The sequence below is a fragment of the Pelodiscus sinensis genome, chromosome 1 (genome assembly GCF_049634645.1).
Source record: "Pelodiscus sinensis isolate JC-2024 chromosome 1, ASM4963464v1, whole genome shotgun sequence".
Classification (NCBI taxonomy): Eukaryota; Metazoa; Chordata; order Testudines; family Trionychidae; genus Pelodiscus; species Pelodiscus sinensis.
This window is the reverse complement of record NC_134711.1, coordinates 125130890-125146122: the sequence shown is the minus strand read 5'-3', so window position 1 is coordinate 125146122 and position 15233 is coordinate 125130890. Positions and strand designations below refer to the sequence as shown.

At 42.6% G+C, this 15233-nt stretch overlaps 1 protein-coding gene across 1 annotated transcript in view; it reads right to left on the bottom strand.

The window, feature by feature from the left end:
* Positions 1-15233, bottom strand: part of PPARA (peroxisome proliferator activated receptor alpha) — a 37511-nt gene that overhangs the window by 12744 nt on the left and 9534 nt on the right. The window contains 3 exon segments of the mRNA XM_025187026.2: positions 5387-5834; positions 13261-13463; positions 14487-14625. Of these exon segments, the coding sequence (XP_025042811.2) occupies positions 5387-5834; positions 13261-13463; positions 14487-14625 (790 nt within the window).

The window sequence follows — 15233 nt, the reverse complement described above, 5'->3', positions numbered from 1 at the left end:
CAGCACCATAAAAATTAACCCTAATTTCACAAAGTAATAAGCCTTTGTTGGGGGGGAGGGGACATGAGTGGAACTGCAGCTCACACATGCTTGCTAGTTTTATAAGGTTTTAGCAGCCAAAGTCCCCAAAGATTGTTTCCACACTGAACAGACTTCAACCTGGGGCTGAGTAGAATTTTTCTTTCAGTTACAACTCTGGGCTCCTGCAGGACAGGCCTGATTCAGACACTTGAAGTAGGGATGTAAGCAAGCAGTCGAGCCGACTACTTGCTACTCACTCCCCTCCCCCTCTTGCTGTAAGTGGGCAGTGAGGCAGGAGCCGGTGCTGCCTCCCCCATCCTACATGGGGGAGAGGACGGGGAACCTGTGGACAGTTGCTGCTGTTGTGAAGCAGTTTCTGCCCATGGCAGCCCAGATTGGCCGCAAACGGGCTGCTGCTGAAACAACCTCTGCCTGCAGCAGCCGGGGCTGGCCACAAACAGGGAATACTGCTGGAGCAGTCTCTTCCCGTGGCTAACCCAGGCCATTACAGACAGAGGTTGCTTTGTGGCGGCAGCCTGTATCTGCAGGGGGTCCCAGCTTCCTGTTGAGAAGCCCAATGGACAGGGGCTGCTGAATCCAGAGTGAACCACGACTGAGCAAACCTGGCTCTTACTATATTTAAACTGCAGAGCCACAGCAGCCTTTCCTTATCAACTACAGATTAGTGGATTTCCCACCTCTTAACATTCTTAACCTGAAGTAAGAGGTGAGAGTCCATCTCGTCTGTGCTCTCTAGGACTTTCCAGTTGGATCCAAGCAGGAAGGAAGAAGAAGATGCTAGATTTGAATGTAGAGGTGAGAAGAGCTCAATCTGCACTGTGCGCAGAAAATAGGACTACCAGCTAGCTAGGGAGGGAAGAAGAAAATTGGGATTTGGATGGAGGGTGAATATTGGGATTGGCAGGGCAAGGAACCTGAGAGGGCAGGGAGGAGTGTAGGGAGTCTGGGACTGAGAACAACTGGCATGGGAGAGAGGCATGGGAGAAGGAGAGATAGATCTGATGAGGAGCTTTGGTACATAGGGACAACTGGGACTGGCAAACAGATTTGGAAAAGGTGCGTTGGAGAGAAAGGGTAATAATGAAATTGGACATGGCTCCTGGGTAGGAAAATTTGAACTGCTAACATCAACTGGAAGCTATGGTGGAGGAAGAGAGACCAATTAAATGAAGAGCTAGTAGAAGTGTGGAGGCAGGAACTGGGGCATGGGTTCAGAAGGTGACTGGGACCGGTATGATGAATCCAGAAGGGCAAGATTATCACTTGCTGGGCCAGGAGACACCTCAGGAGTGAAGACAGATTGGATAGGATAGGACGTGAATGGGACTTATGATTAGGCTTGGAAAGAGCAGATCACCATACACACGAATCAACAAAAAAAAAAAAAAAATGTTTCCATTGGTAAGAATCCAAATGGTCAGGCAGTCAGAGTAAGAAAAGCACTACTTGAAAACTCAAAAGTTTGATTTAAGGATATTTATTTTATATAGTAGCATTTATATAATATTTATTTTACATGTAGTATTGGCAATTTGTATTTTAACTGTTATAAAACTTTAAGTTTTTTACTCTACTGCCATTAAATTGTTGACTGTCTACTGTCATTAAATTATTGCTTGCCCCTGCTCCCTATAGTGTCCCACAATGGTGAAAATTTAGTGAGACAAAAATCAGGCAAAAAAAATTTACACATCGGTATCATTCTGTTAGTCCTTTGGGCTGCTAATGGAGTATAAGGCCTCTATGGTGATTCTCCATCTCTTGTGATCCTTGCATCTCTTGATTTGATCTCACCATAAGCCAGCTGCTTTTACTTCATCCAGGAAGCTTCATCGCCATGTTTGTTTGGGATGTCCCCTTTTCCTCTTTCCCTTTGGTTCCATTCTAACTCTTGTCTCTTGATACATCCCTCACAGTCCTTATGCAGGATGTGGCCTGCCCATCGCCATTTTCTCTTAATCTGGGCCTCCATTGGTTTCTGATTTGTTTTGGTCCACAAGGTTTTGTTTGCATTCTACTGTAACACTTTAGCTGGAGACTGTCTCTAAGGCATTTATTGACAAATGTCTGAATTTTCTTAGTGTTGCTCTGGACAATGCACCATGCCTCCAAGCAGTACAGCAGCATTGATTTCACATTGGAAGTAAAAATGCATAGTTTGGTTCTTATTGAAATGGCTCTTGTACCCCAGACTGGTCATAGTATGGCAAAGGCCTTTCATATTCTTGCACTGATGTCCTCTTCAGTTCCCCCATTCTTGCTGATAATACTCCTCAAGTATACAAACTGGTCAACCTCTTGCACTGCTTTTCCTTCGATTGTCATTTTACCTTCCTGTCTATTGTTAATGCGCATCAACTTGGTCTTCTCTTGACTAATCTTGAGGCCCACTTGTTCAGCTGTTTCCTGTAGGGCATCTGTCTTCTCTTGCATATGCTCTAATTTATCTGCAAGCAGGGCTAAGTCATCTGCAAGCTCTAGATCTTCAAGTTTCCTAGTCTGAGTCCATTGGAGTCCCCTTCCTAAGTTGGCATATGCTGTTTTTGTGACCCAGTCTAAGACAATCAGGAAGAGTAATGGAGAAAGAAGGCAGCTTTGGCGTACACCTGTTGTGACCTGGGATTTTTCCGATAATTTTCCATCATGGATGACTTGGCAGGAGTATTCTTCATACAGTTTCTTGATGTTGGTAAACAGTTTGCCTGGAACTCCATAATGTTGCATTATGGTCCAGATGCACTGCCTGTCCACACTGTCAAAGGCTTTCATAAAAAGTCTATGAAGGTGATGTAAAGTGGTGCTTGCCATTCACTGCATTGTTCTACGATGATCTGAAGTGTTACTGTGCAAGATCGTCCTCTCCTAAAACCTGCCAGTTCTTCTCATAGTTTGTGGTCTATGGAACAGTATCATTGGTTGAAATTAAATATAACTAGAATTCTGCCAAGCCTAATTATGATACCATCCATCTTTACTTACATGATCACATTTCCTTCCTTCCACCTTCCTATCCATAGAACTCTGTTATTCAGTGTACTGGGTGACTGAGCAGGTATTTACTGTTTTGTTTTCTCCTTGTTGCTCAGCATGTTGCCTCAGACCTTATTTACTGCACACTATATAAACCCTGCTCTGAAGACAGAATTATTAACTTTTTCCATGAACTTTTTTTGTGGCACTCATCACATAGTATCTGAGTATTGCACAATCATTAATACATTTATTTTTGCAATGCCTCTAAGATGAAAGTTAGTATCTGCACTTTACAGAGGAGAACTGAGGCACACAAAGAATATAGTAAAAAGTATCCACTAATTTTAGATGTCCAAATTTGAGACAGATAGGCCCCGATTTTTCAGTGTAGTTAAAATTAATGTGTTTAAAGCATAGCTTCTTTTTACTTCAGTTGCTCAGGTTTTTTTGGAAGATCAGACCCCATGGTTTCAAGTCAGGCACCCAGAACATGAGGCACATTGTACGCACAGTTAGGGACCACCTGGGAAAAGAATGGTTTAACTTGCCAAGCATCACATTGGAACTCTTTGGCAAAGGGCAGGGACAGAATCCAGTTCTTCAGGATAGCAATCAACTGCCCTAACCACGATACCATCCCCTCTCACTTTCTTGTCCTTCGTTTCACATTTTCAAACTTCTGTAACAAATACAGCAGGACTCCTACTCTCATTCACTAGGCAGCCCTACTTTATCTCCAAAGCACTATCTTGTGCACTGAATGAGGCAGTAGTCCCATGAAAAAATACCTATTTGATCATGTATTAAAAATTGTTCCATATTACATATCCACAGGAGCACTGTTAATTCCAGTATTTTCTAAACTGTGAGTGCTTGCTTTTACAACCTTAATATTAGTCTTTTAACACAGTTTGTGTGCAGTAAATTATTTTCACAGGATAACTTGGGCCTTATGTCTTACTGTAAATGATGATTGGGGGCAGGGGCGTATTCTTGGAGTGCACATAGAGGGTATCAGGTAAAACTGTGGTATCTTGATGATGGGTAACAGGTTGGGGCAGAGGTTTTTGGTCTTTCCATGAAATATAAAAGAGACAGGATGTAGGCTGGGCATGTGGCTTCTATGTAGTGAATGAATTGATACAGTATGTTAAGTATGGGATAGTACATGTGAATGCTGGGAAAACAGGTGAAAGGCTGTCCTGTTAATATGAGCGGTTGAGGATCCAGAGATGGGATGGCAGAGTTTGTTGTTTGGACCACTTTTACTGTGCAATTCCAAATGTTTGTGAGGAGTTTTAAAGTGCAACCTACAATTTTTCCTCCCCCATTTTTTTTTTTAAAGTTACATTCTCTCCCACCTAAGTTATTACATTTGGACTGCAAACAATATTGGATAGAAGTTTTTGCTTTATTTGTTTGAGGTCATCTGTGAATCATCTAACACAATGGTTCTCAGCCTTTCTACACGGTTGTTCCCCATTAAGGAGTCTAATTTGTCTTGTGTACCCCAAGTTTCACCTCACTTAACTACTTATGTAAAAAAAATTGTTAAAATATGTCACAGCACAATATTATTGAAAAATTGCTTACCTTTTCATTTTTAACATACAATTCTAAAATAAATCAACTGACATAAATTATGATTGCATGTCAGTGTATAATATAAAAGCAGAATAAAGAAATAATTGCATAAAATTTTAGCTTGCACTGACTTTTTGCTAGTGCTTTTTATGTAGCCTTTTGTAAAACTAGGCAAATGTCTAGTTGAAGACCTCCACGTACTCTTGAGAACCACTGATCTAGCACAACTTTAGGCATTATAAAATAGAAAGCATTCATAATCTTAACTCAAATTTAGGAATGCTATTTTTTTTAAAATAAACATTAAAATTAAGGTCACAATCCTGCAATGTAATATGCCTGAGCAGAATGCTATCCCTGTATAAAACCCTTTGATTTCAATGAGGATCCACCTGTGCATAAAGAAAGCCACATCAAAACTATAATTTTATCTGCCTCCAAGGATGAGATTAGAAGAAACCAGAATAGCCAACTCCACTATCAATCCCATAGTTGCATTTCTCTGCCTGTTTCAGAGTTTAGAAATATATCTTCATGCCCAACTCTATGGGAACTAATCCAACAACGTGTTGTACACGTACAGACCCTTGCACAATACATTGCAGAATTAAGGCCTTAATGAGTATTTGTCTTGTAGCAAACATAAGACAACCATAAGTTGTGTGTGGCAGAACTGAATTGTCATAATTTCCTAAATTGCAACAAACATACATTTCCATTTTTAATTATTAAATGACAGGAGTGAAATCCTAAATATTATTTCAAAGAATATCTATTCAACTCTTACCTCCACAGCAAATGATAGCTGCCACAAAAAGGGATATGTCACTATCATCCAGCTCCAGTGCATTGAATTTCATTGCAAAATCAAACTTTGGCTCCATAATATCACAAAATGGCTTTCTTAGGCTTTTCAGGAACTCCCGAGTTATAAATCCATTTCCATAGGCTACCAGCATCCCATCTTTGTTCATGACAGAAGCTAGCATGGCAAAAATGGCTTCATAAACGCCGTATTTTAACAGAGTCACCTGATCATTCAAATCAAGATTTGAGAAGCCAGGGATAGATTTGGCAAATTCAGTAAGTTCTGTTACAGTCTCTACAGATGTACACTGGCAACAATGGAAGATTCGTACTTCTGCTTCCTTGTTCTGGATTCCATTGGCTACCAGTTTTGCCACCAGAGTCTTCTCTGCCATACACAGCGTTTCCATGTCATGTATAACAAATGGCTACAGAAAAAGGTACCAGTTAGTTCATTTAAACTAAATATTTTGAAGAATATGTAATTCCCACACTGATCAGACATTAGTAAAGATAAGGACCAGACTAGCATTTCTTATTTGGCATTTATGCAGCTCACATCCTCTGATGACTGGGGAAAACTGTCTGTACAACTTACACATTCTGGTTGAAATTGTCAAGTTGTTCTTAGGAATGTTCTTAGGAATCATTGAATGTTTCTTTGTCTATGTGCATATAACTATTGTTGATGAGCTTATCTGCACAACGCTCCTAGATCTAGGTCTACATTTAAAGCTTGGATTGACATAGCTATGGCACTCAGTGGTGTTAAAACAAACAAACAAACAAAAACCCCACATTGTTGAGCACTAGTGTTACACCAGTCTCATTTTTTGTGTGATCACAGCTGTGCTGAAGGAATACTTCTGTTGGCCTAGCTACCATTACTCAGGGAATGGAGTTCCTACAGTAATCAAAAACTTCCTTCTGTCAGTGTAGCCTGCCATACTACTATAGGACAGCCATTGCCCCAAGAGAGCAGAGCAGCTAACCTTAAAGACTGTACTCTGGTTAATAGGTACGTTATGGAGGTTGGCTGGAGTGAGGACAAGTCATTTCCTCCAGCTCTTCTGTAAGAGAAACATATGAACTTGAGACACTTACAGAACAAACTAATAAGTTCTGGGTTGGAGACAAGGAAAGTTCAGGTATGCTTTCATAATGGGAGGGTGGAGAATTAAGCTATGGGATCTGCCAAGATTAGAGAAGGCAAGCTGATTTAGGGAGAGAAAGGCTTATCAGGAGTCAAGCCATAAGCTGCATCAGAGGATCTTGGACATCCCTAGAGTATTCTGACTCCAGTCCAATGAACTCTCTGGAGTGACAAGAAAAATGGATGTTTTATTTTAATATAGATCTATGTGTCTTATGCAGTTAAATAAAGAGCAATGGTGGCTTAGAATTCTTTGCAAAAATCTGCATGTTTGCTATGTACTGCCCCTCTAATCTGCTCTTCAAAAAAGTGTTAACCGATTGATCCAAAGCACCCACATGGTTGCAGTTCTGGGATAGTGTGTGTTAAAGTATGGGACATTTGAGGGGTAAGAAGTGATCCCCCCACTTCCAGTGGCTGAGCAGGTGGACTACAAGGCCTGTTCTATGGAGGAAGTGCTAGAAAAGGGGTCTGTACTGCAAAAGCGTTCCTGGGATGACTCTATTCAGGCTCTGATTGCTTAAAGCACATGGAATCCAGTTGCTGAATCCTTCACAGCAATATGTTTAGTAGTCAAGAGAAGGCATCTGACAGGATGTGCCACAGATCTCATTCACCTCAGTGGGATATTAGGTATATGAACACTAAAGACTGCATGGTTTGACTAAGATGGACACTTTCAGTTATTTAAATATAGGTTGGCACTTCACATATTTACATAGTCCTCTTACAAGTATTAGAGGAATTGAACTTTTGTACCGTTCTTGTACTTTGTTATTGGATTATTTATTTTTAATTACATCTGTGCAACTGATCTGCAAGAGCTCTAACTCTTATTCCTATTTAAGGTTAATGCTAGAATTCTACTGTCCTGAAAACCATTATCTGTAATAAGTGTCTCACAAAGTAATAAAACTATTCAGTATTAAGCAAGAACCTTCTTCATTAAACAAGGTAAAACAAAATTCACTTTCTGAATATGATCTGAAGAAGTGGGTCTGCCCCATGAAAGCTCATCACCTAAAACTATCTTGTTAGTCTTTAAAGTGATACATAATTTTTCCCCTTTTTTTCCCTTTTGTTTTACCAAGATCAGACTAACATAGCTACCTCTCTGTTACCTATCATTAAACAAGGATACTCTTAATAAAGGAATCTGTGCTACTGCAAAGTGAGATGACTCCTTCAAAAATTTAATTAAAATCTACAATTTCTTAAACAGTTATCAGAGTTCAGGAAAACGATAACCAGACTACAAAGCCTCAAAATATTTTTGTAGAGCAAGAATTAAAAAAAAAGGTATCCATTAAGGAAAAACTAGGTCCATGAAGTCAATGAAGTTGACACTCTTTATACATTTGATTCCTTAAGTTAATCAAACTATATTCCATCTACTTAAGTAAACAATTGGGTGAAGTCCTTATCTAGTTCTCCTTCAGGCAAAACTGACTCCTTGTAATCAGTGAGTTTTACTTGAGTAAGGAGTTCAAGATTTAACAGAGTGAATAGGTTAAATCTCTACCTTGATAACAGCACATTTTTCTGAGTCCATGACATCTGATTGGAACATGTACATCTTTCAACTGCTTATGGAAGCTACATTCTGCAACATTTCAGTATTTCTAAATATCATGCCTTCATGGAGGGGGGCAATAAAAAACCCTAGTTTCTAAACCATTTAAAAGGTTTAGCCTATTTTTTTAAAAATCCTTTGGGCCACTGGAATTTAACACCTTTTCAGTACAAAAGGCTGTTCTTTGAATTCGTGTGTGTGAGATAAATTGCCAAATCCATCTTGGCACCCAAAGTTAACATTGATACCTTGTCACTAGGTAAAAATCTTGTAATTTCTGAAAATGAACTTCAGTTGTGCCAAAAAAAAAAAAAAAAAAATGGTTACTCACCCCATGCAGTAACTCTGATTCTTTGAGATGTTTGTCCTTCTGCGTACTCCACTTTAGGTGTGCTAGTGTCACATGCCTTTGTTTGGAGATTTCTCATAGTTTGGCCCATGCATCTGTCTTACACAGGGCAGTTTGCCCATATAGTGCTCAGTTCCTTCTCTATTGTGAAGCCCCATGGCTAAGAACTCTGAAGCAGAGGGGATGGAGAATGGGCAACCTTGCACCAGTAGGACATAGGTGTGTGTGCTTGCTACATGCACTGGTGCCGGAAGATTTTCCCTAAGTAGTACTTGTAGGGGCCCAGGTTTCAGCACCCCCTGGAGTGGTACACATATGACATGTTATATAGGGTGCTCCCTGGCTCCTCCTGCCTCAGTCTCTTCTTGCCAGAAACTCCGACAGAGGGGAGGAGGGTGGGAAGTTGAATGGACCTGAGCAACACATCTCAAAGAACACAAGTTATGGAAAAAGGTAACTGTCTTTTCTTCTTTCATTGATTGCTTGTGTCCATTCAACATAGGTGACTGCAAGCAGTATCTACGGAGCTGGGTAGGAGCTTATGGGCATGCTCTGCCAAACGCAGTGTCATGTCTGGTGTGCTGCGTAAAAGAATAAGGAGACGTTGCTGCACAGCAGATGTCCTGGATTGGGACATTGTCAAGAAAGACCTACAAAGGGGCTCAAGCCCTAGTCAAGTGGGCACTGACTAATATGGGAGGCTGAGCCCTTCTCAACTAAGGATATTAAAAGGCGGACAACTGGGTAATCATGTAGTCAATACAATTTGTATCAACTACACAATGAGTTGATTAGGGAAGGTACTCAGAAAGAGTTACCCCCCACTGCGACTCTGCAGTTTAAATGCAGCAAGAGCTGGGCGCGCTGGGTCCAGCAGCCTGAGAGGAACAGCAGGAACCCTGAGAGGAACAGCCTCAGTTCAAGGCGGCTGAGGCTGGCTGCAGACAGGGGCTGCTTTACTGCAGCAGCTCCTGTCTGTGGGTGGTCTCAACTTCCCACAGGGATGATTCTTTCCACCCCTCTTCCCCGGACAGGGGTTGCTGCCAGAGCAGTCTCCTTTGGCCCCACTCTGCACTGCTGCCTCTGTTTTAAGCCGGCTCCCTCAGCACTAGCTCTTACTTCTGCCCCCTTGTTGCCTGTGATAGAGGCAGCAAGGGTGGAGGGGAAAATGTGCAGAGTTGACTTGACTACCTGATAAGCCTAGGCTTAATCAACTACTCTTACATCCCTACTGTCAACACATGATCCACTTGGAGAGCCGCTGGAAAGAGATCTGTGAACCCTACATATGCTCAGCACAGGCCACGAAGAGCTGCATGGAATTTGCAGAAAGGTCTTGTTCTCTCCAAGTAGAAAGCCAGTGCCCTCCTGACATCTTGAGGATGAAGACACCTCTCCTAGTTATGTGTGTGAGGCTTAGGTTAGAAGACTGGCAGGAAAACATCTTACCCCAAGTGAAAAACTGAGTCTACCTTAGGGAGGGAAGACTAGATAAGGTCTAAGCTGGATCTTGTCATTGAATAGGCAGGTGTATGGAAGCTCGGAGGTTAGCACATGGAGCTCAGACACCCTTCTAGCCGATGTAATTGCCACCAGAAAGGCAACCTTGAATGAAAAGGAGTATAAGGGGACATGAGGGGAGAAGCTCCACGAGGGCCTTAAACTCCTTTCTGGCACCTTCTTAGAGGAAGGCCTCAAACTTTGTCATTGCCTGCCACATACTAACATTGTAGCGGGCAAAGATAGTCTGATGGTTCACCATCCTAAGCTGGAAGCTCACTGAGAAATAAAGCTTACGTCCAAACAAAACTAAACGTTTCGCATCTTTATTCTTTGGGGTGGGAGCAGGCTGGCCCTGGAATTCCTTATGGAATTCACAACCAGGGAATTAGGGGTGGATAAGTGTAGAAGTACTCATAGCCCTTAGCAGGCACAAAGTATTTCTGCTTAGCCCTTTTTGATATCAGGGAGATGGATGCAGGGGTCTGTCATAGGGTCTTAACTATTTTGGCTACTCCCTCATGCAGTGGTAGGGCCACTCTGGCAGGCACTGCATGTCCCAGAACCCCAAACAAGGAGTCCGAGGTCTCTTGTACCTCTTATGCCTCAAAGTCCATACTGCCTGCAACCCTTTTTAAGAGGTCCTGGTGGATTTTCATAGCATCCAGTGTGACCATTGGTAGGGATGCCACTATCGTCTCATCCAGCAATGAGGACTAGGAAGCCTAGGCCAACTGGCCCTTCTCAGCTGAGGCCTGCTGGTCACCTACTGACTACTCCACCTGAGGAGTAACAGAACTGACCTGATGACACTCCAGCAGCTGAGCAGGTGACCGGACGCTGAACAGGGAATCCTCAGTGGGTCCATGGGCACCACTGGGTCTGCCACTGCGTCTGGGGCTATGATGTGCCCTGCAAAGGCACCCATTGTACCAACTGGTGTGGTATCGTTTGCAGTATGAAGGTCTGTGCCAGAGGAATGGAGCCAGTGTCTGATGAGATGCTCTGCAAGCAAATGAGGACTGAAGCCCAACATGGGGAACATGTGGCACACTCTCTGGTACCGGAACTCTGCAACCAACTGATCTAAAGGACCAAGAGGAGTGGCAAGTCAATGAGAAACTCGATGCTCAGGCGACCTTCTCCTACTCGGCAGTGGGAAGGTGAATATCCAAGACGTTGAGTAGGACTAATAGGTTGTGCTGCGATACCTAATATAGCTTAGCGCCAGTGAGTAACTACTATAGCTTAGCGCCAGTGAGTAACTACAACACTATGAGCACTGGGGAAACATCCTTTGAGTGGTGATGAGCAGGGCTCGACAAATTATACAATCTACTCGCTCGTGGTGAGTAGATTGTAAACTGGAAGAGCCGGGTTCAGGCGATATGCGCGTGCGGGGCTCGCTGTGGTTCGGCGAGCCCTGGTGATGAGTATAAGAGGACTGATTCTCCCTTTGATGCCACTGTTGCCGGGGTGCATGCGCCTCTAAGTCTGCACTCCGACACTGAAGACCTAGCATCTGGTCTGGTTTGTCCCTTACTGACCATACCTGGCTGTGGAGTGCTCTCCCTTCTGGTTGTGGGGGAGGGTGAAACATGCAGTACTCGGCAACTGAGGGGCAAATGGTGGCTTCCCTCTATGCCGAGGCCCGACTGGTGCCATAGTACCAGGATGGCTAGAATGCCCTGGGCTGCCTGGAAAGCTTCCAGCATGGAAGGGACTTGAACGTCTGATACAGGGGATGGTGATTTGGCTGGTGAACCTGGTGCGATCTGGAGTGCCTTGTCCTGAGGCCTATCCTCCATATCAGGGGTGGCCAACCTAAACCTGAGAAGGAGCCAGAATTTACCAATGCACATTGCCAAAGAACAACAGTTATACGTCACCAGCCCTGATCATCTCCCCACCACCACTTTCAGCGCATCCCGCCCACAGTCAGCCCCACCGGTAAGTGCCTCCTTCTCCTTTTCCTCTTGCCCACTGTGACCAGCTTTTTCACAGTGGGAGACACTGGAGGGGGGGGAAGCATAGGTATGACAGGCTCAGTGGAGAGGGTAGGAAGTGGTAGGATCCTAAGGGGAAAGCGTGGAGAGGGACAGCGCCCATGGCAGAGCTGGGGGTTGAACAGTGAGCACCCTCTTGCCCAATGGAAAGTTGGCACCTGTAGCTCTAGCCCTGGATTTGGTACCTATGAAAGGAGCCGCATATTAACTTCTGAAGAGCTATATGTGGCTTTGGAGCCACAGGTTGGCCACCCCTTCTCCATCTGAGCCCTTCTTCTCTTTTCCTTTCGAGGGCCTGGGGACTTCTCTGGTCGGCTTGCTTGCTTGGCTGGAACCAGAGACAGAGACCAGAGTTATGTTGCTGGCACTGGGGCAGCACTCCTCACTGATGTACTGGTGCTTGGTGCTGATTCTGAATGCTGGTACTGGGGAGCGAGCACTGACTCCATGACCAGCAGATTTAGAAGGATTACTGAGTTCTTTATGGTTCTTGGACAAAAGGCTCTGCAGATACCGCACTTCTCCAAGATGTGAGTTCTCCCAGACAGCAAAGGCAGTCAGCATGTGGGTCACTGAATGGCATAGGCTTATGGCAAGCAGTGGAGGCTTTAAAGCTAGGAGACCTGGGTATTCCCTGTCCCTGAGCTAAGCCCCTAAAGATGACTAACGAAGTGCTAAGTAGAACTATTTAACTAAGGGAGACAACTATACTACAATACAATTGGAAAGGAAGTTAAGGTGCAGCCAAGACTGGAGCATACTGCTCCTAACAAGCAACAAGAAGGAACTGAGCAGGGAGGGGCCTGGGAGCACTCTATGCTTTGCAGCATATGGTCACCACTCCAGATGACATTGAGACCCAGGCCCCTACAGGTCTTGCTTAGAAAAAAATCTTCCGGCACCCGTACATGTGGTGAACACACACACCTATATTGAACAGACATGAACAACCACTCAAAGAAGAGCCTATGTTATAGGAGGCAGGTTACCCCAGCCATGAGGGGACACTCAAGAGGTGGTCAAGCCTATTTTGCTGCTCTCCATTATCTAGCAGTTTATTGTGATTTTTCATTTGTAAGTTAACTTTGTTTTCTAAAGTTTCCCATTATATTGATCTTGTATATCAAAGACCAGATTTACTACAGATACTTCTTTCGCATATTTCATGTCTCTCACATAGTAGTAACCCTAAAAGATTTAAGAATTCTACAGATCATTGCATTACTATCAATACATTTTAGCTCTACAATAAAATTAAAGCGAAAACACCTACTGGGTTATTATTGGTTTTCCCTGCAAGAATGACTCTGGCTTTGACCTTGTTCATATTGAAGTTTTTCAGATAGGCCTCATATATTCCCTTGGCAAGAGATTTAAGATCTGCCATTTCTGAATCTTCCACATCCTGTTCACCTGTTAGAATTTCTGCTTTCAACTTTGCCTTCTCAGACCTTGGCATTCGTCCAAAACGGATTGCTAGTAGAAAGACAATTATGAAACAAATACATAAATTCTACGTAAGTCCATACAATTTTTCCTATCTGAATACAGCATACAGACATCTATCTAGAAAGTTTGACTAGAAGCAGAACTTGCTGACTCAAAAAAGTCATGAATTAAATAAGACATCCCACATAATTACTGCCTAATTATTAAATCGCCAATCTTCAGTGAAGATAATCGAATGTCATGCTTCAGAGCATAAACTGGTAACTGCAGTAGTTCAGAATTAATGCACTCTGCTGTTTGCAGAGGGGAAAGGGCAATGTACCACTAACTGTTTGCCTTCAGCAGAAGCTCCCTATTCTAGTCATAGCTGTTGGCAAGAGACTAAACCAAACTAGATGTTTATTTAATGATTATACACTTGTTGTGAAAGTGAAAAACAGCTAGCTCACAAAAAATAATTTAGAACACTCAGATCTAGTACTACCTAAAGTTACTAAATGCACTATATTTCATATAATATTAAGGACAGTTACAGGCATGAACTCTAATACGTGAAGCTTTTAGTGACCTTTCATTTTGTTGATCAAATTCAATTATACTTTACAGGGAAGTCTCACAAACATGCATTCTTAAGCTAGCCTTCTATTTTTTTTCTCGTTTCCAGTCAACCAGACTCTTCTACACTTAATTTCTGAAAGAAAGTCTTTATATGTGTGCGTGTGTGCGAGCACACGTGCAGCAGAAGAATGTCCTTGAAAATTTGTCCAGACACTATGCACCTAAACCCTAATCACTCCAGAACAGACAAAAAAAGTGGAACGCAAACAAACAAATCCCATTAATAAGGCCTTGATCTGTACTGAGAACAAAATCCAGCATACATGCATTCTCAATACAGGATTAGGGCCTCGTTCTAATATGCTATAAAAACTCGGGACTCAGCCCCGTAACACTTCCTCACATGAGTAACTGTGGAACAACTCATCTGAATAAAGTAATTCACAAGCCTGCTTCAGGAACCGGGAACAAATGAAGGGAATTCTTACCTACCATTATGTGACATTCCAACTGAAAGGCACTTTTGAAAACGACAGTATTGGCACTTGTTACGATTTTTTTTCTGAATTTTGCAGGTACGATCACATTTATCATAGGTGAGTTTAAGTCGAATTGTTCTCCTAAAAAATCCCTGAAAAAAAATTTAAAACATTGTTAAAAAAAATGTGAGCTAATAGAAGTCTTCCAATAAACATTCATCTTACAGCTATGTTTTCTCTTTTGTTTATTGTCTTATTCACAGTTGAAACAAAGAAAAATTAAAGGTAAATATTTTAAGTATTTTATCTAGATAAACAAGTATGATGTGCCACAGGAATGGGGACAAAGTAGAGAAGGTAACCTTAAACCCCCTTTCTAATTCCTGCTCCATTTCTGGCTGGGAGGTCAACATAGCCCTTAAAAGATGCTCTGATATTACGTTAAGGATCAAGGTGAACAACCACCAAGCACTCTGCCCTGCATTCTCTTGTTCTAGTATATACCTCCCCAGTTACCCTCTCCCCATCAGAGGGAATCCTCTTCTGCCATACACGTAAATTCACACACACACACACACACACACACACACACACCTGCAATAGATGTGACATCTTCTATGTTAAACAGCAGAAAGAATTGGGGAGGTGGAGGACGGTGCAAAAGTGTACAGAATGAATGAAGGACATGCACATGAGCATCAGAGAAAAAGCCTAAAATGATCTTAGTAAGTTGTTCTGAGCGACACTGCAATGAAATACT